We start from the raw sequence: 20,995 nt of genomic DNA on the forward strand, positions 1-20,995 counted from the left end.
TTTAATTCAGCATCTTTCTGGTGGTTTTACTAATTCATTTCTGTATGTGTGTTTGGAATGGCTATATATATTTAAAAAGTTGTTTTTGCTTGTTTATCCTGTAAAATTATATCGGAACAGTTACCATGGATTATCTGAAATAATGATCGGTCACAGCATGATACGAATGACTTTAATTCTTAACCAGGTGGCGTGTGGCCAACTGTTTAAAGCGTAGGTCTAGTGATCTGATGGTCACCAGTTCGAGCCTCAGCTGAGGCACTGCAGTGTCCTTGAGCAAGGCACTTAACCACAAATTGCTCTGCGACGACACCGGTGCCAAGCCCTTGGACATTGGTGGTGTGGAGAGGGGAGACTTGCAGCATGGGCAACTGCTGGTACTTCCATACCTTCCAAGGCGCAAATCAACGAGACAAACAGAGGCCTCAAAAACTCTAAAAGTGGAGCAGGCTTGTAGTTATAGTAATCATTGTGTTTTTCATCAGTTGTAGTTTAAGCAAGATTTTTGTGAATGTTGTCCACCACTTGATTGTGCTTGTGCAGGTCATGAGATTCAGTTAAACTACTGCAGGATTCTCAATGTAAATTCAGATCTTCTTCAGCCTTGAAGTAAATTTTGTTGGAAGATTTTCCTTTATCACGGGATGATCAATTTTATTTGCTTATTTTTATCCTAAATATATGTTTCATATTCTGTTGCATTGTATCCTGATGCTCTGTTTGATATTCTACCGTCTCTATTGCACCTTTCTTTATGTTTAACCATGTTCTGTACTTTTCTAGTCTGAAGTTCATGCTTATATCTTTGGAAATTAGTTCCATTATTTGGATTATTTGTTTTAGCTTTACTGATGCAAGAGCAAATAATTTCAATTCGTCAATGTATAGCTGTGTCAAGGTATAATTCGTATTTTTTTCTGATTTGATACCTGATTTTTGTCCGTTTCAGTAAAGTATGAGCGGGTTTAAAGCTAGACGTAACCATGGTGGGTTCAGTGAGTCTCTCTGTAAAATCCCTCAATTTATTTTGATAATAGTGGTTGTTCCTCTGTGGTTGTTAATAGGACGATGATTTTACGCCAGTGCTTCATCAGATGTTGCCGAAATTTCACGTATTGTATGAATGTTATACATATTTGGAACTTGTCTTAAACGCGCGAGGGAGAGAATCAAATGTTTTGATAGACGATATATCATTGAAAGATTTCTGTTCTCCAGAGGTTTTGAAATAGAATTACATAATCTGTTACCTGTTGTTCACACCCGAACAGTAATCTTTCTGCTCTCCTGGGAGTATATCGTAGTTATCTAAGTGAGTTGTTATTTGTTACGAAATGCAGGATGCTACAATTTTATATATATATATAATTGTCATTATTATTAAGAGCCAATAATAACATAGTAGGTGACCATTCAATAGTCTTATAAATGGAGAATTAAAGCTGTCCTTGAGGCTGGTGGTACTTACCTTCAGCCTTTTATATCTTCTGTTCCATGGGTGTATGAAAGAGAGAATGTTTGAGGTAGGTTGGGGTTCAACAGCAAGGCTTTGGGCGGGGGATTCATCTTGCCAACTAGATTGAGTTCCTCCAGGAGGTGAGAAAGATGATGGATGAAGTTACACATGGATGTTGTTTACTTGGATATTGGTAGAGTCTTTGACAAGGTTCCAGACGGGAGGCTCATACAGAAAATTAACATGCTTGGGAACTGTGTGAATTGTCCTGGCTGGCGAGGACCCACACTGGGAGAAATTTCTTGGCTGGCGGGTGGTGAATCTGTGAAATTATTGTCATAGATGGCTGAGGAAGACAGGTCATTGGATGTATTTAAAATGCAGCTCGAGATGTTCCTGATTCGGAAGAGTGTCAACATTTACACAAGGCAGGATAATGGGGTTCAGAGGAATTGTGGAGGAAATTTACTGAGCGGAATGGCTCCTAAGTCTGATGGATTTAGGGAGCATCTGGAGATTTGTATTCGCTTCTGATTGTCCAGCTCTTGGAAGGATTGGAGAGGGTGCAGAACAGGTTCATCAGGACGCTCCCTGGATTTGGTGACATGTGCTATAAGTAGAGGTTTGATAAACTTGGTTTGTTCATTCTGGTGTTACAATAAGGATCTGACTGAGGTGTACAAGTTTGAGAGGTGAGAGTTTGAGTCGACAGTTGTATTTTGTTTGTTATTTTTTTTATTAGACTGGTGTCTAATACCAGAGGGCATTTGGTTAAGGTGAGATGGGGTAAATGTATAGCAATTGTGGGTAGTTTTTTCACAGAGCTGTGGGTGCTGGAATTTACTGTCTGGGTCATGTCAGAGGCAACTATATTACAGATGCTCCTAGATCTAGATGAATGTACAGGAAATGCAAGGATATGGTCAACAATATAAGAAAATATACCAAAGTTTATTTTTTTTCTCTTTCCCAGACATATAAAGAGTAAAAGGAAAAGGGAGACGGTCGATATCGGCCCGCTGGAAAATGATGTTGTAGTTGCATTAACGGGTGGAAAGGAAATGCCAGACAAACTCTGTGGAAGTCACTAGCGGAGTTACAAAAGGTAAATAACATCAGCAAACTGAATTGCGTGTAGTGCTATTACAAAGGAAAATGGGTTTGGAAGATGAAAGGTCTGAAGATAGAAAAGTCACCTAGACTGGGTCATACAGTGTATCAGCAGCCTGCTTGGGGTGTGTGGGCATTCCCAGAGTGTGAGGACCTGGAGTGAAGGCTTCACCAGAACCAACAGCTGGATTAATAGAAAAATACAATTTAGAATATTCAGGCTGCAAAGAGAGATTCTTTGAATTGTTACTTGAATCCAGATATCAGCGAATGGCTAATGGCGAATTTTGATTCTGAGTTTTTGCCAAGTCACAGACTAACATTTGAGATGCGGTTGAATTGTGCATTTCATCACTCACCAATCAGCTGAGTGGGTAACTCAGATAACCCTTGGGCAATGTTCATGTATTCCTGTGGATCAGGACCTGTTTAAATATAAAAAAAAATCCATGGAAACAGAGCTAAAATAATTAAAATAACTAAAATGTTTATTTCAATGTACCTTTGTGTTCAGTGCATGGTTTTAACATACCGAGTTCCTGTATTTCCCTCAGTATTCTATCCAACTTCGGTAACTCAGTCCTCCATGTCACAAAGGATTCCCACATCGCCCTCCGGGCCCGGGAGCCTTTGCCATTCACCAAACTGAGGAAGAGTCTGGAACTCTCTGCCCGGTTTCCCTTCTCTGTCAGTTCAGTGACTTTCTATAAAAGGAAAACAATGAATTTACTGTGGAGTAGACAGACAGACATGGAGAATGTGGAGGAAAGTATCTGTTCATGGTCCCGGTAGCTTCAGAACAGATGCAGTCACTGGGCTGCTGCCTCATCCTCCCTGGGTTCAGTCATTAACAGAGAAACAGTAACTGAAGGAAATTCTAAATCAATATTTGTGAAAGAATAAGGATTTACTGATACCCTGCAGTAGATATAATGTGATTAATTTCCTTGATCTGTCAATGTGCAGCATTACATCAACAAGATGTGACAACAAGAACGGAAGAGAGGGGAGAGAGAGAGCAAACAATGGATGGTGGGCATCACTGAATCGTAGCTGAATGAAGTTTATAGTTGGATCAAAAGGATAAGCAGGTAGGTGAAAGGGATGGGTTGACTCTGTTGTCATTTAAAATGAAAATTCCCGAGAAAGAGTTGATATCGGATTGGACGATGGAGATGTTAAGAAACTGCTTAGGTAAATTGACACTGATGGAAATTATATGCAGGCCTGTTAACAGTAACCAGGATGTGAGCTACAAATTACAATGGGAGAGAGAAGAGACATGTGAAAAGGTGAATGTGAAAATAGTCATTGGGAATTTCAATACGCAGATAGCTTTGGAAAATCAGGTCGGTGCCGAATACTAAGTGAGGGAATGTATAGAATACCTATGGGATGGCTTTTGAGAGAAGCTTATGGTTGAGCTCACTATAGGAAAGGTGCATGTGGAGGCTGTGTTGTGTATTGCACCAGATTTTATTGGAGAGCTTCAGGTGTCTGAAAAGAGGTTGCTGACCAAGTTGCATGCCATCTTGGACAATGTCTCCCATCGACTCCATAATGTACTGGTTAGGCACAGGAGTACATTCAGCCAGAGACTCATTCCACCGAGATGCAACAATGAACGTCATAGGAAGTCATTCCTGCCTGTGGCCACCAAACTTTACAACTCCTCCCTCAGAGTGTCAGACACCCTGAGCCAATAGGCTGTTCGTGGACTTATTTTCACGGTATAATTTACTTATTATTTAATTATTTCTGGTTTTATTTTACTATATTTCTACTCTATTCTTGTTTTGTGTGACTGTAACGAAACCCAATTTTCCTTGGGATCAATAAAGTATGTCTATCTGTCTGTCTGTCTGTAAATAAACCCTAGAGAGGCAGTGATCAGAAAATAACAGAATTCACACTGCAGTTTGAGAGTGAAAAGCTGAAGTTACATATATCAGTATTACAGCGGAAGAAAGGAATTACAGAGGCAAGGGAGAGTTGCCGATCAAATATAAATTCGGAAATGACACTAACAGGGACAATGGCAGAGAAGGATTGGCTTAAGTTTCTCGGAGCAATTCAGAAGGCTCAGGACAAATGATCACAAAGAAGAATTATTCCAAAGGGAGGATGATCAGCCGTGGCTGATGACGTAGTCAAAGCAGCACAAAAGCAAAGGAGAGGGGACAGAATATTACAAAATATAGTAGAAAGCTGGAGGACTGGGATGTTTTTACAAACCAACAGAAGGCAATTAAAAAGCTGTAAGTAGAGAAAGTATGAAATATGAAGGTAGGCTAGTGAATAACGTAAAATAGCTTAGCAAAAGGTTCGCCTGATATATGAAGAATGAAAGAGAGGAAAGTGGATATTGGGCTGCTGGAAAATGACAGTGGAGAGTTACTGTCAGGGGACAAGGAAATGGCGGAAGGTATTAGTAAGTATTTTGCGTCAGTCATCACTGTAAAAAACACAAGAACATGCCAGATATTTGAGAATGTCGGGGTGCAGAAGTGAGTGTATTTGCAATTATTAAGGAGAAGGTGCTCGGGAAGCTGAAAGTTCTGAAGATAGATGAGTCCAGATCAACTGCACCCGATTGCTTCTGAAAGAGGAGGCTGAAGAGATTGTGGAGACATTAGTAATGATCGCTCAAGAATCACTGGATTTTGGAATGGTTCTGCAGATTATAGGTTAGTGTGAACAGCGTTTGGGAAGATGTCAGCAGTCGATTATTGAGGATAAGGTTTTGGGGTATTTGGATGCACATGATAAAAAAAAGGCCAAAGTCCATGAAGGAAATCTTCTCTGACAGACCTGTTGGAAGTTTTTGAAACATAGCATGCTGGGTCGACAATGGAGAGTCAGATCAAGTTGTTTACTTTGGCTTCCCGAGGACCTTTGACCAGGTGCCCCACATGATTCAGTTTAACAAGACAGGGGATGACAGTAGGACAAGAGAGATACTAGCAAGGATGGAGTATCCATGATTTTCTCCAGACAGATTTTGTCTGACTGTCAGGAAGCACAGAATGGAACAAATAGGGCTTTTTCTTGTTGGATGTTGGTAACCAGAGGTGTTCTACAGTGGTTGATTTTGGGACAATTTCTTTTTCCATTATGTCAATGATTTGACGGCTTTATGGACAAGATTGCGCACGTTATGAAGATATGGGGAAGGACAGGAAACATTGAGGAAGCAGGGATTTCGCGGGAGGACATAGACAGATGAAAAAATGGATAAATCAGTGACAATTAGACTGTAGTTCAGGGAGGCACATGGCCATATAATGGCAGAAATAATGAAGACGTAGACTATTTTTGAATCTGGGAGAAAATTCAGAAATCAGAGTTGTAAAGAGTCTCCGGAGACCTAGTGCTGGATTCCGTGCAGGTTGAGTAGTTTTTAGGAAAGGCAAAAACAATGTTAGCATTCATTTCAAGAGGATTAGAATATTAGAACAAACACTGGCCAGACCTCACTTGCATATTGTGAACGGTTTTAGTCCCCTGATCAGTGAAAATACGTGATGGCATTGTGGAAAGTCCAGCGAGGGATCAAAACTAACAGAACCAGTGATATTAAACCAGGTTTTGCTGAGAATGATTGCTGGATGTGCCTGTTCTTGCTGGAGTGTGGAAGGATGAGGTGGAATCTAATTGTAACCTGTGGAATATCGAAAGGCATTGAGAGGATGTGGAGATTATGTTTCAAAGTGGGGGAGTCTAGAACCAGACGGAACAGCCTCAGAATAGAGGGACGTCCATTTAGAACAGAGATGAGGAGATTCTTTAGCCGAGGAGTAGTGAATCTGTAGAATCCATTGGCACTGACAGCCGCAGAGACCAGGTCATTGGGTATATTTAAAACAGAGGGTGATACCTTCTTGACTAGTGAGGTCAGCAAGTTTCACTGGGAGAAGGCAGGAGGATGGAGTTGAGAGGGTTAGTAATATCGGATTACATTATTGCCCATGATGTAATGGCAGAGCAGAATCAATGGGACTGATGGCCTATTTGTGCTCCGATGTGTTATGGTCTTGTGATGTGTAAAGACAACGGAACATTAAGGAAGAAACACGAGGAAATCTTCAGATGCTGGAAATTCAAACAACACACACAAAATGCTGGTGGAACACAGCAGGCCAGGCAACATGTATAGGGAGAAGCAATGTCGACGTTTCGGGCCGAGACCCTTCATCAGGACTAACTGAAAGGAAAGATAGTAAGAGATTTGAAAGTAGGAGGGGGAGGGGGAAATGCAAAATGATAGGAGAAGACTGGAGGGTTGTAGGATGAAGAACATTAAGGAATGTTGGTGTGGCTGTCTTATAATGGAGATGGTTACTGCCTGGCACTCATGCTGTAAAATGGTAATGACCTCCTGAATGCAGGCATGGTCTTCCTGGTCAACTGAGGAATTATGAATTAAACATTGAATAGTCTTCAAGCAACATACACCTATGATGGAATTAAGGTAACTGAATATGGATGGGCTTAGGACATTGCTCTGAGAAATAAGAGAGGCACGGTTTAAGGGTCAGGCAGCGTTCAAGGGTCGGCACAACATTGTGGGCTGAAGGGCCTGTACTGTGCTGTACTATTCTATGTTCTATGAACCGGAATTTAATGATTGATCTCATAGAACAGTTACCAGTAGGGAATTGGAAAGGTTTTCCATCACATGAATAATGGACAATAATTATGGAACAATCAGGATAATTCCCTGAAGTTCCACTGCACTGTAAAATAATCCCTCATTTTTACTGCTACCAGGTCTGAGGAGTTATAGTTGTGAAAGAAATTTAAAGGTTTACCAGTAAAGCAGATGTCTCCAGATGATGAATTTAGAGATGAGCACACATACTTACAGATTATTCCTCTTGCCTTTGGGTAATGCCTGTCTGATTCATTACATACAGCGCCAATGATTCCCAACGAGAACAAAGTCAATCACGGGTATAACACACTTGATTTTCTAATACCACTCATGGCTGAATAGGTCAGATCTAGGACAAGAGAATCACTCTTTGTGAGCACCAGGGAGTGGGACCTGAAATAGTGTGCCCTGTCTCTCATTAGTCAGATATTCAGCAAGTTTCAGATTTTTTTTTTGTTTGCCCCTTCCCTTTCAGGAGAACCTGATGATTTTTTGGATAATGAGATATCAGCCAGTCAGCAGTTTCATTTTATGTTTTGTGCTTTCTTCTTCCCTTTTAGATCAAACTATTGATCTTTGTGGTCACGAGATATCAGCTTTGTGCGTGATCTTTCACATCTAATCAATCTCAGAGATTTTCGAGGAAGTTACCAGGAAAGTTGATGAAGGCAAGGTTGTGGATATTGTCTACATGGACTTTAGCATGGTATTTGACAAGGTCCCGTATAGGAGGTCAGTCTAGAAGATTCAGTTGCTTAGCATTCAAGATAAAGTAGTAAACTGGATTTGACACTAACATTTTTGGAAGAATCCGGAGTGTCACTATAGACTGTTGCATTTCTGATTAGCGTCTGTATCTCGTGCAGTGTCACGGGGATCGGTGCTGTGCCTGTTGTTGTTTGTCATCTATATCAATGTTCTGGATGAAATTACGGTTAACAAATTTGCTGATGACTCCAACATTGGGAAGGTGCAGTGGACAAAGAGGAAGATTACAAGAGCTTGCAGTGAGATCTAGACCAACTGGAGAATGGGCTTAAAAGGCGCCGATACAATTTAATGCAGACATGTGCAACATGTTGCTCTTTCAATGGACCAATCAGGGTAGATCTTACACAACGACCGGCAGAACAAAGTGATCTGGAAATACAGGTCCATAAGCCATTGAAAGTGGTGGCAAATGTTGATAGGCTCTGAAAGAAAGTTCCTTAGCACATTAACCTTCAGAAATGAAAATATCGTGTACAGTAGATGTGATATGATGGTGTATAAGATGTTGGTGAGGCCTAATTTGGATATTATGTGCAGTTCTGCTCAACTATCTACGGGACAGATGGAAATAAGTTTGAAAGTGTACAGAAAAACATTACAAGGATGTTGCCGGGACTGGAAGAGCTACGTTATAAGAAAGGAGTGAACGGGTTAGGACTTTATTCATTGAAATGTGGAAGACTGAGGGAAGATTAGATAGAATTTTACACAATTACATGGGGTACAGACAGGATAAATGCAAGCAGGCATTTTGTACTGAGGTAAAGAGGTACTACAATAGAAGGTTATCAGTTAAGGGTGAAAGGTGAAAAGTTCAATGGGTACAAAGGTGAAACTTGTTGACTCCGAGGGTGGTGAGAGTGCGGAACGAGCCAGCAGCGCAAAATCAGTACAAGCGGTTAGATCCATGAATGATAAGGGTATAGAGCACCATGGCCCGGTGCAGGTCAATGGGAATAGGTAGTTTAAGTAGACCTGCATGGAATAGATGGGCCAAAAGGCCTGTTTCAAGGCCTATGACAAGTCAGTCACACATTGTTTGGGAACTCATGGAGTCAAGACCAGATGTGGTTAGCAGGTTTCCCTCCGTCAAGAACTGCAGTGAAGCCAGTTGGCCCAATTTACAATCCGACAGTTTAATATTCATGCTGGATTAATGAGATGAGAGCAATCTACCCGACGGTTCAGACAAGATTTGAAATTAGTTTCAGACTGAATGCCTGTTAAAAGTCCAGATATGCAGCCACTTCACTTATTTCACACTGATAAATACAGCAGGTGTGAGAATTAAAGGTGACACTGAACCTGTGGGACCCATTGCTCCCCACCTTAACAGCTGAGACCAGATCTGCGAGAGACAAGTCAGAGATCAAAGTCTCCTTTCCCGTGTAGAACTCGTAGAACGTGAAGGAGATTGATTTTGGTCACTATTCCCAGCAGTTCGGTGACAATACACAAACTACACTCACCTCATTTTCTTCTCTACTGAAATGTCCCTCCTTTGTCAACATCCAACCGAGTCTTTCAACCTTTTCTTCAATCGCTTGTTTGAGTCTGTCCCTGTAGAACTTTGTCAGTTGGTACAGTCGATATTCCTCCCCCTCTGCCAGGAGGTCAGAGATTGTAAACTCTGGCTCTGTGAACATAAAAAGGAAAATATAAGCTTGAACTCAGATATCACTCATCTCCACTGTCTCACACAACTCAACAAAAAAAACATGATTTGAACCTGCTCACAGACACAAAAACGGTTTAATTCCCCATCTCCAACACTGGCCTTAAAACCGAACCCACAATATCCTGGGCATTAGGTTCATAGTAGGACCACATTTAATGCAAACCAGTGCATCCCCCATCCCACCCACTCACCTATTTCAATTCTGGATGGGCAATCAATGCTGGGACTGTCGGTAATATTCACTTCCCAGAGATACTCTTTCCATCCTGGTGAATACATTTCCCCTGATTCACATCCCGGAAACACTCTCCACATCTGGACAGCTGCATTTCCTCCAATACACATCCTGGAAATCCTCAGAGCAGGTAGCACATTTCCTGTAGTGGGGTAACAGCTGCCCACTACACCACATGTACCACACCCACACATTCCCCCTCTCTCTGAGCAACCGTCCAAAAAGGCCTCAGCTGTACCCTCCTCCCTGCCACATTCTGAGAACCCATCACTCTCATATTTCACTCAGTTGCTCCTTGTTGGGGACTTGACAATTCCATGTTCAATGAGATTCTGGGCAGACAGGCGGTCGCCTCACTTGTGCTGGTTCCAGGGTCCTGATCGGTGTCTCTGATGCTACTGTCTCTGGGCTGAATTTGCTCCTCCTCCTCTGCGGTCGGACCGCTTTCTATTGGGACATTGCTCTCACTCTGACCCTGATTTGGTACCTTGCTTCCCGTGACCCTCGATGATCCGCCTGGTAAAATCCTTTTCAGTCTTATCGCTGCTCGTTTCAATTCACCAACTGAAATAGGTGATGAATTGCGAGTATGATTTAGAGATGAGCAAAACTGTTTCAGACTGCAATGGAGCCGAGACTCTGGCTGACCAGATTTGGAGTGGATCTGTGCTAGGTAATGTGAACCGTGCATCCTATCAGGTGACCATCCCAATAAGCCGGTGACTGGACAGATTCAGTCCCAGTAAAATAATAGGATAGACACAGTAATACTGATCACTTAATTCACAGCAGTTGAAAACAAGGATGACCACGGGATCTTATTGCAACAGTGTCCAGTGATACCGGGAAATATCACTGCGATTATCATCCACAAGCTAAAATCTCCCAGGGTCACTAACTGTCCAGTAGTCTGTGTCACACACGGACCAGCGACGGGATTACAAATGGTCCAGTCTGCTGGATCACACATTCTCCAATCGTTTTGTAACACGATGTCCAGTCGCCTTGGTCACAGACTGACCATTCCCTTGAGACATACATCGTCCGGTCCCCTGGGTCACAGACTGACCATTCCCTTGAGACGCACATCGTCCGCTACCCAGGGTCGCAGACTGACCATTACCTAGAGATCTATGCTGACGGCTCCCCTTGTTCCCTTCTTATCCCCCACCTGATGATCGTCATGTAAAACTATGCAAGTCACTGGCAAAGTCTCGCTTAGAGAGCTTAGTGTGCAGTTGCAGTTGCTAATCTGTAGGATGGAGGTGATTAAGCTGGAAAATGTGTATTGGAGAATGACCACTAGTGTACTGGACTGAGGTGTTGTTTTTTGTGTTATATGTTTCGGCTGGGACTGTTTGCCCTGGAGCTCAGGAGCTTGAAGGGTGACTTTACACACCTACATAAAATAATCAGGGGTGCAGATAGTGTAGATGGTCACAGCCTTTTTAGCAGAGTAGGGGAGTCTACGACTTCAGCGCAGACATTTAAAAGGGATCAAAGGGGAATTTTTCCACATGGTGGGTGATGGGTATATATTACGTGCACCCAGAGGAAGCTACAGACACTAATAAAGTTACGAAGTTGAGAGCATGTGGGCAGGAAAAAGGATAGAAGACGTTTACAAGAGAAATTAGGGAAATGCTGCAGGAAAATGGGACAAGCTCAGACATTCAGAACTGCATGAATTAGATGGGCAGAAGGACATGTTTCCAGGCTGTAAGATCTTTGTATTCCACCTGAAATCACAGATTTGAGCACAATCACAATGTCTACAGGTGACAGAGACATTTGGTCATTGGTTATACCAGCTTTCCCAGCAGAGATCCTGAGAATTTCAATCCAGGTAGAAGATCATCCCAAGAGGGGAATATTTGGAAACTCACATTCACCATTCCTCCAGAGCCCAGACATTAATTGGGGTATTAAAACTCCGAAGCAGACCACAAATGTATCTACAATGAGCTGCCTCCTGATCCTCAGCCATTCCCAACACCGGCAATGATCTCCGCTCAGAAACAGATCTCGGAAACACCCCACTTCTCCGTTGTGCAGCAGCCAAGAAAAACCCGGGGGGCGTTGGTAGCTTTCCTTCCAATACCTGAAATGCTCCTATTATCAGGTTCTGAATTTTATAAATTAAAGTTGAAGTACACTTCAGTACTTGTTTGGAGGTGAAACGGACTCTGACCCTGAACAGTTACGTGAACCACAAGACTGCTGTTGCATTCCTGTCTGTGTTTCACTCACAACCACCTGATTCAGGAGTCCCCGTTTCATTCACTCGGGCGAATATTTGCATGGTGAGGGGAGTGATTTGACCATTACCGGAGTCAGGTCCCTGCGCTGGAACTGTTAGGCTGATCACTTACTCAAGGCCGCTTTACCAGTGGGATCAATGACACTGCTTGATGAAACTTTTCTATGCCCTGTTAACTCTGTGCAAGTTTCTTCATCTGAACTACTGTGTACAAACGCGACAAAAGTTTAATTCAAAGATCTCTGTGATCATACCTGTGTCCATTCTGATGATTGCGGATTGTTATCGTCTTGTTTACACTTTGGTCCCGTTGCTGGAAAGCTCCACCTGCTGGTGATGCAGTGAATTACACAACAAGCAGACAGTGAGTCAGAGAGAGCAGGATTACTTTGCAAATATGACAGTATTTCCATCCCCTGTATCACAGCAGCAGTTAGCTTTGGGACTAAACATTCCCCATTAATAACAACTTCTACATCATATCTGTATGTCTGTCCAGTGATACCTGGCGCATCTACTGACAGAGTCACAGAGCAGTAGAGTCGAAATTCAGAGCGTTCAGCCCAACGAGACATTGCCAACCACAGTGCCCACCGAGATGTTCACAAAGTCCTGTGATGGGCTCAGCTCCCTTCTGGCCTTTTCACTCCAACTACACATCCCAACTGCTTTTTGAATTATGCGACTGCGCCTGCCTCATCAACTTCCTCTGGCTGTTTCCTCCACATAATCCACAACATCTGCATGAATCCGTTGCTGCTCGGGTTAGTTTTACAATCTGTTTACCACCCCCTGTCCATTTAGATCCACTAGATGCTACGATAATCTTCTCTGTGAACAGCAACTACTAATGTTGTGCATTCTGCGAACTTACCTGTCAAGTAATCCTTGTGCAATCACATCCAAATCATTGCTATAAAATAACGAATATCAACGGTCCCAACTTGTAGCCTCGCGGCACACCACTAATTGCTCCCCTCCACTGCGAGGAGAAACCTTCAACCAACACTCTTTGCTTGCTACCTTGAAGCTAATTTTGAAAACATCCAACTTGCTCTCTCCGGACCAAATGGGACCTGATCATCGAGACCGAGCTGTCATGTGACACCTTGTCAAAGGCTTTGTTGAAATCCCATGTACAACATCCATGGGAACATAACTTTGAATTTCCACCTCTGCTTAATGTCACGATCACAGGCTCTGACAATGTAATTAGTAGAAAAGTATTTGACAAGGCCAAGGTATGTAAAATTTAAATTATTAGTTGCCATTTGCTAGTGAGGACTGAATAAACTGCGATGTTGCGACGTTTTGCTTTACAAAAAGTCTGTTCTCAGCAGAGGCCTACGCGACGATATATTCGAGGGTAAGTACATCATTGCAGATTGCTATAGCCAGAGGAATCAATGGCATGCTGCTGCAGTTCATGATAATTCCTCCTTTCTACGATCACTACAGTACGACGCACTTGGGGCTTCTTGTAAAGGGAGGAATTTGTCAACACATTTTGAGATGACTGTGACGTAACAAGGAAACATCAGAACTGACCAAAAGCTACTTCAGATGATGCAGGACCTTCAAACACTGAGAGAATGCGAGTGACTTTAAAGAGCTGGGCTTCTGAAAGGACATTACAGACCTGGAGTGATCGCAACTGGGTCGGGCAGAGGCAAAACTGGTATTTCTGGGCACGTTCAGTCCATTCTACCTATTACGTACCTTCCTTTGTACAGATATATAATGTCTAAAGAACCCGTGTTCAAGTAAATGAGACTCACCAAACTTTCTCCTGACTGAATCAATGGAAACTCTGAGTCAGAAGGGTCCTCTCCAGTTGGTACTCTCAGTCCTCGGGTTGGTTCACTTATCGCTGTTACCTCATTTTCAGTCGTGTTTTGCTTCCAGTTCTGGGCTTTATTCCAATAAATCTCTCAACGCAAGTCTAACTTTAACTAGAGAGATAATGAAGCACATTAACAATAGAAAGGAGAAAAACATATATATTTCTGCTCAATGTGTAAAAAGCAAATCTCACTGAAATTTAAACACTGAAGACAAATAAAAGGATCTCAGTGAACAAATCTGTAATTGTCCCTCACACGTCACAAATCCTGATACGAGATATGAAGGACTCATCATTCAGTCATGATAAAATATCAGAGCAGAATGAAGTGATTCAGTCCATCGAGTCTCCTCCATCATTCAATCATCGCTGTTTTTTTTCACCCCAACGCCATATTCCTGCTTTCCTCTAATAAAGTGCTGGAAACTCGGTAAATCAGATTGGATCTGTGTAAAAAGACACTGTGGTATCAGAACTGGGATTGTCCAAAATGTTGCGTGATATGCTGAACGCTTTGTTGGGCAATTTGGCCAGATCTCCTCCTTGCTCATCCCTATAATGGGGGAGGTACCACACCCAGTGTTCTGAAAAGGTAATGGAAGTGATTATCAGGGCATTAATAGTGATCTTTCGAGAAACAAGAATGAAAAGCTCTTGAATTTATAGTAAATGGACCTTCTAGTTATTCGCTGCTCAACATTAGTTCTGTACTGTTAAGCACTTGAGCCTCATTGCCTCACAGTACGCTCCCGCTGAGAAGGCAAAATTATTATTAATTTTTCTTACATTATTCATTACTATTTCCTGGACAGCAGACAGACTCCCAGTGAAACAGTTTTGACCATTCTATTGACTTTTAACATCTCGTCTATAACAGGAAGCACGACAATGTACCACATTCAATCGTGTTTAATATGCATAGAATCTAATTTGGTTCGGTCTCCGATGTTCCACTAATTCCTATTTTTTCAGCTGCATGGATAAACCATTGCTCAGAGCCGGGAATTTTCACATGGCCTGAGAAAAGCGCAACATTGTAGATACATGCATTTTTTGTAATGTGCATCTGTAAATATTTAGAATGAAGACTGACAAGAAAGAAACATTCTTTTGATTTTAATTATTAATTAAATGATGTGATAGAAATGCAGGACAACAAAGACAAACTTTCAGGTTTCATAAACATTTATCTGGTAGTGTTTAATTCCATCTGCGCTGCAGCAAAGGCTCCGTTCGCGGGAGCATTTTGGTTACGCAGACGCGCAGTTTAGAGGGAACAGTGACAGGTCTCACTCTCCAAGTTACCCCCACCATATAACAGTGTTTTGTCCACCGCCTTGCCAGTGACAGCCTGTTGTTACAAACATGCAAATCGTCAATAATCAGGCCCAGATCTGGTCTGTGTTCATATTCGAGATGGGTGAGGTTTTGGCTAAATGGGAAATGCACTAAATGGCCTCTTTGTTGGGTACAACTGTATACCAGCTCATTAATGCAAATCTGTTAATCATCTGCCTGCAACTCCAAGCATAAACACATGCAGATATGGTCAACGAGTTCAGTTGTTATTCAGGCCAAACATCTGAATAGGAAATAAATGTGATTTAAGTGACGTTGACCGGAACATACAGTGGAATTTAGAAGGATGAGAGGGTGAGAATGTGAAGAAGGTAAGGGATACGTGTAGAAGGGATGGGCGAGGGGTAAGTGTGGCAAAATATGTAGACAGGACCAGGGGGAGAATACGTTATTGGGGAAGTAGCAAAAATAAGATTCCAGACAGCAAGCGGCAACCACAAAGAAAAGGGAACCTGCGACCACAAGACAGTGTGTTTGGCAAAGTATTTTTGAGCTATATACTCATTCCAAGCATTACACTTGCGGCTATGCTTATTCCGAGTATTTCGAGTGCTTAGCTATGCAATAGCCAATCAATTGATGAATTTGAATTGGTAACCATATTTGCGAATGTAGTACCCTGCTTTTGGGTATAAGTATGACCTTTGTAAACCGACAGATTGGGAGTTGGCTACCTTACGCCCGAAGTGCGTGTGGCTGCGAACTCCTCTCTGAATAAAAACCGTCTCAGAGGTAATTTCGTGTCTCTGGTGTTTTTCCTCAACTGAGCAGGTTAATAATTTCAGGTTGACAAGGGGATCTGATTGAAACATATAAAATTATTGAGGGAATCGACACGCTAGAGGCAGGAAAAATGTTCCCGATGTTGGGCGAGTCCAGAACCAGAAGCCACAGTTTAAGAATAAGGGGTAAACCATTTAGAACAGAGTTGAGGAAAAGCTTTCTCATCCAGAAAGTTGTGAATCTATGGAATGTTCTGCCTCAGTGGAGTCCAATTCTCGGGATGCTTTCAAGAAAGAGTTAGATAGAGCTCTTAAAGATAGCAGAGTCAAGGGATATGGGGAGAAGGCAGGAACGGGTTACTGATTGTGGATGATCAGCCATGATCACATTGAATGGCGATGCTGGCTCGAAGGGCCGAAAGGCCTACTCCTGCACCTATTGTCTACTGACCGTGGAGTGATGGCTGGTGCCAGACCGGGTGGTCTGAGTGTTACGGAAACTCATCAGCTACTTGGATTTTCACGTATAAATCTCTCGATTACAGAGAATGGTCCGGAAACAAACCAAAGGAACATCCAGTGAGCGGCGGTTCCAAAGGCCCCGTTAATGAGAGAGCTCAGTGAAATTGTCCAGACTGATTAAATCCGACAGGAAGGCGGCAAGAAATCAAGTAAGCATGCGCTCCAACAGCGGCATGCAAGAGAGCGTCACTGAACGCATAACCTTGGATTTGGACAGGGTACAGCCGCAGTAAACCCCGAACGTACACTCAGTGCCACATCATTAGGTACAGGGGTACAGAAAAACGGGCTCCGAGTGTAGACTTCCATACTTTTATCAATTGCCTGTGAGATTTATTACAGGAATTTTTATCCTAAATATCACTGCTAGAAATATGACGTCTTTAAAGCATACATATTCGTTAATCCACGCAATCCTAAGGACAATATTGAACTGATAGAAACAATAGTATTACTAGGGCGACTGTTGGACGAAATAAAACATCATAACATTTCCCCTATGGCCCTGTCCTTACCTGGTACTGGACTCCTGATTCTGTTTTTACCGAATCCGAGCATCTGAATTTTATGTCCCTAACAGTAAGTGAACGCACCCTGAGCAATGTTCAGATGATAACACGCTCATAAGCCTGAGCTTCAGTGTATTCAGCATGTAACGCCACACCTTGTTCCACAAAGCTTGTGCTAAACCACATAAAGGCATAATTTTCATGAACAAGTCACTCTTACAAGTGGTCTGAACTAGAATTAATATTACACTGCAAGCGGTGCAGTAATTTCTTCTCTCTAGATTACTTAATCTGCTCAAGAGAGGAATCACAACCCGCATTCTGGTTCGGTTGGTGTCGTCGCTTTAATTTATTGTTCACTTATTGTTGGATTATAAACTCCAGCGACAGCTCAGGGCAAAGATCGCTGTGGGTTTATTGCACAGAGACAGCAGAAGCAAGGGCGCTCTCCACTCTGATGAAATATTATGTATTAGGAATAATGTCCCCTTCTCCAGATTTAACTGTGCCCCCGTTACCTGGAGCTGACTTCAAGGTCACACTGTTCACAAAGAGCCATTTTTAACAGTTGTCCGCAGTTGACCCATTGCAGTAATGGGCCGACTGGAGAGCAACTTTGCCGAAATAAGCATCTCCCAGAGATAACAACCGGTCAAAGTCGACAGCGAGATATGGACGCCCTTCTCCTTCAGTTTATTGCTCACTGACGGGAAACAGGTTACCACATCACAGAGCAATCATATGAAATTATGATCATATCCCACTGGTGAATTTGCCTGGCAACCTATTTACTTCACACATACATCAACCAGCATCGCATTTATTTTACAAGTACCTGTACCGTTCCTCGTCAGAGAACGGTGTGGAAAAAACAGATTAATTTCACCGCGTTTCTTATTTCTCAGAGTGTGCTGCTGGTATGTTGAATTATTAACAGGACATTCCCCCCACCCCCAGTCCTGTTCCGCCATTCTCTATGATCACAGCTGGACCGTGATCTCAGTGACACATCCCTGCGACCGTCAGCAACACTTCACTCCTTTGTCCGTCAAGAATCTGTGCCCTACGGAATTAAACACATTGTGGGAAAAACTCTGCCTCTCATTTCCTTTGAAAACATTTCCACCTCATAAAAATAACCTCACCTACCTTCACCTGTTTCAGCATCCCCTGGAACAGCAACTGATAGTATGGATACGGTAAAAAAAAACTCGAAATACTTGCCGTGACAAGTGGGCTTATTGAAACACCATAACACAGCCCAGTACAGTTCCTGTTCCTACCTGGTGCTGGACTCCTGAGTCTGGTTTCAGTGAATCGGAGCATCTGAATTTTATGTCCCTAACAGTAAGTGAACACACCCTGAGCAATGTTCAGTTGATAACACGCTCAGAAAGCTGAGCTTCAGCCTATTCATCATGTAACACCACACCTTGTACCACAGCGACTGTAGTGAAAAACGCAAAAGCTCTTTTCTAACATGTGATTCGAGCCAAAAGTACGACTTCAGTGCGCGATGTAATGATCACCTTTCTCTCGAAAATCTGTTCTGCTCCAGGGAGGGAGCACAACCCGCATCCTGGTTCGGTTCTGTTGGTGTCGTCCCTTTGATTTATTGTTCTCTTAGGGCCAGTTTATTGTCAGATTATAAACACTAGCTACAGCTCAGGGCAAAGATCGCTGTGGGTTTATTACACAGAGACAGCAGAAGGAAGGGCGCTGTCAACTCTTGTAAAATATTATGCATTTGAAGTCATTTTTATTATTTTCGTTTTGAACACTGACATTCCCTAAGTGTGTCCCGGCTGCCTGGAGCTGACTTGAAGTTCAGCCTGTTTATAAAGAACCATTTTTAACAGAAGTCCGCAGTTGGCCCATTACAATAATGGACCGATTGTGGAGCAACTGGGCCGAGATAACCATCTCCCAGAGATAACAACCGGTCAAAGTCAACAGCGAGTAAGAACGCTCTTCCCCTCAGTTTATTGCTCACTTACTGGAAACACGTTACCATGTCGACGTAGAATCATGTGAAATTGTGACCATATCCCGCTGGCCAATTTGGCAGGCATCGCACTTATTTTACAAATATGTCTACCGTTCCACGTCCGAGATCGATGGAGAAACACCAAGCACTAAATTCACTTTGACTCTGATCACTCAGAGTGTGCTGCTGGTTTATTGAATTGGTAATGGGATATTCGTGCCGTCAGTCCTGTTCCGCCATTCTCAGCTTGACACAGATAGATAGATAGATAGATAGATAGATAGATAGATAGATAGATAGATAGATACTTTATTCATCCCCATGGGGAAATTCAACTTTTTTTCCAATGTCCCATACACTTGTTGTAGCAAAACTAATTACATACAATACTTAACTCAGTAAAAAAATATGATATGCATCTAAATCACTATCTCAAAAAGCATTAATAATAGCTTTTAAAAAGTTCTTAAGTCCTGGCGGTTGAATTGTAAAGCCTAATGGCATTGGGGAGTATTGACCTCTTCATCCTGTCTGAGGAGCATTGCATCGATAGTAACCTGTCGCTGAAACTGCTTCCCTGTCTCTGGATGGTGCTATGTAGAGGATGTTCAGAGTTTTCCATAATTGACCGTAGCCTACTCAGCGCCCTTCGCTCAGCTACCGATGTTAAACTCTCCAGTACTTTGCCCACGACAGAGCCCGCCTTCCTTACCAGCTTATTAAGACGTGAGGCGTCCCTCTTCTTAATGCTTCCTCCCCAACACGCCACCACAAAGAAGAGGACGCTCTCCACAACTGACCTATAGAACATCTTCAGTTTCTCACTACAAACATTGAATGACGCCAACCTTCTAAGGAAGTACAGTCGACTCTGTGCCTTCCTGCACAAGGCATCTGTGTTGGCAGTCCAGTCTAGCTTCTCGTCTAACTGTACTCCCAGATACTTGTAGGTCTTAACCTGCTCCACACATTCTCCATTAATGATCACTGGCTCCATATGAGGCCTAGATCTCCTAAAGTCCACCACCATCTCCTTGGTCTTGGTGATATTGAGACGCAGGTAGTTTGAGTTGCACCATATCACAAAGTCCTGTATCAGTTTCCTATACTCCTCCTCCTGTCCATTCCTGACACACCCCACTATGGCCGTGTCATCAGCGAACTTCTGCACATGGCAGGACTCCGAGTTATATTGGAAGTCTGATGTGTACAGGGTGAACAGGACCGGAGAGAGTACGGTTCCCTGCGGCGCTCCTGTGCTGCTGACCACCGTGTCAGACCTACAGTCTCCCAACCGCACATACTGAGGTCTATCTGTCAAGTAGTCCACTATCCAATCCACCATGTGAGAGTCTACTCCCATCTCCGTTAGTTTGTGCCTTACGATCTTGGGCTGGATGGTGTTAAAGGCACTAGAGAAGTCAAGGAATGTAATCCTCACAGCACAACTGACCCCATCTAGGTGAGACAGTGATTTGTGCAGCAAATACGTGATAACATCCTCCACTCCCACCTTCTCCTTATACGCAAACTGAAGAGGATCCTGGGCGTGCCTGGTTTGTGGCCTCAGATTCTGTATTATCAGCCGCTCCATGGTCTTCATCACGTGCGACGTCAAGGCAACAGGTCTGAAGTCATTCAACTCCTTTGGTTGTGGTTTCTTCGGTACCGGGACAATACAGGATGTTTTCCACTGTCTGGGTACTCTTCTCTGCTCCAGGCTCATGTTGAACATGCGCTGTAGTGGTTCTCCCAGCTCAGTCGCACAGGCCCTCAGTAATCGTGGGGAAACTCCATCCGGTCCAGCCGCCTTGCTGGTACAGATCTTCCTCAGTTGACCTTCCACCTGTGCAGCCGTAATCCTGGGCGTGGGCAAGGTCTCCTGTGAG

General features: G+C 43.0%; 1 protein-coding gene across 1 annotated transcript in view; it reads right to left on the reverse strand.

Moving 5' to 3' along the window:
- Positions 1–18,421, reverse strand: part of LOC140721761 (NACHT, LRR and PYD domains-containing protein 3-like) — a 42,464-nt gene extending 24,043 nt beyond the window's left edge. Inside the window, exons 1-6 of the mRNA XM_073036558.1 lie at positions 18,403–18,421; positions 13,943–14,116; positions 12,419–12,491; positions 9,461–9,627; positions 3,099–3,270; positions 2,926–2,991 (exon numbers count right to left, since the gene is read on the reverse strand). Of these exons, the coding sequence (XP_072892659.1) occupies positions 2,926–2,991; positions 3,099–3,270; positions 9,461–9,627; positions 12,419–12,428 (415 nt within the window). The 5' untranslated portion in view covers positions 12,429–12,491; positions 13,943–14,116; positions 18,403–18,421. The remainder of the gene's footprint in view (positions 1–2,925; positions 2,992–3,098; positions 3,271–9,460; positions 9,628–12,418; positions 12,492–13,942; positions 14,117–18,402) is intronic.
- Between the last annotated feature and the right edge of the window lie 2,574 nt (positions 18,422–20,995).

This window comes from Hemitrygon akajei, unplaced genomic scaffold (genome assembly GCF_048418815.1).
Source record: "Hemitrygon akajei unplaced genomic scaffold, sHemAka1.3 Scf000061, whole genome shotgun sequence".
In the NCBI taxonomy this organism is placed as follows: Eukaryota; Metazoa; Chordata; class Chondrichthyes; order Myliobatiformes; family Dasyatidae; genus Hemitrygon; species Hemitrygon akajei.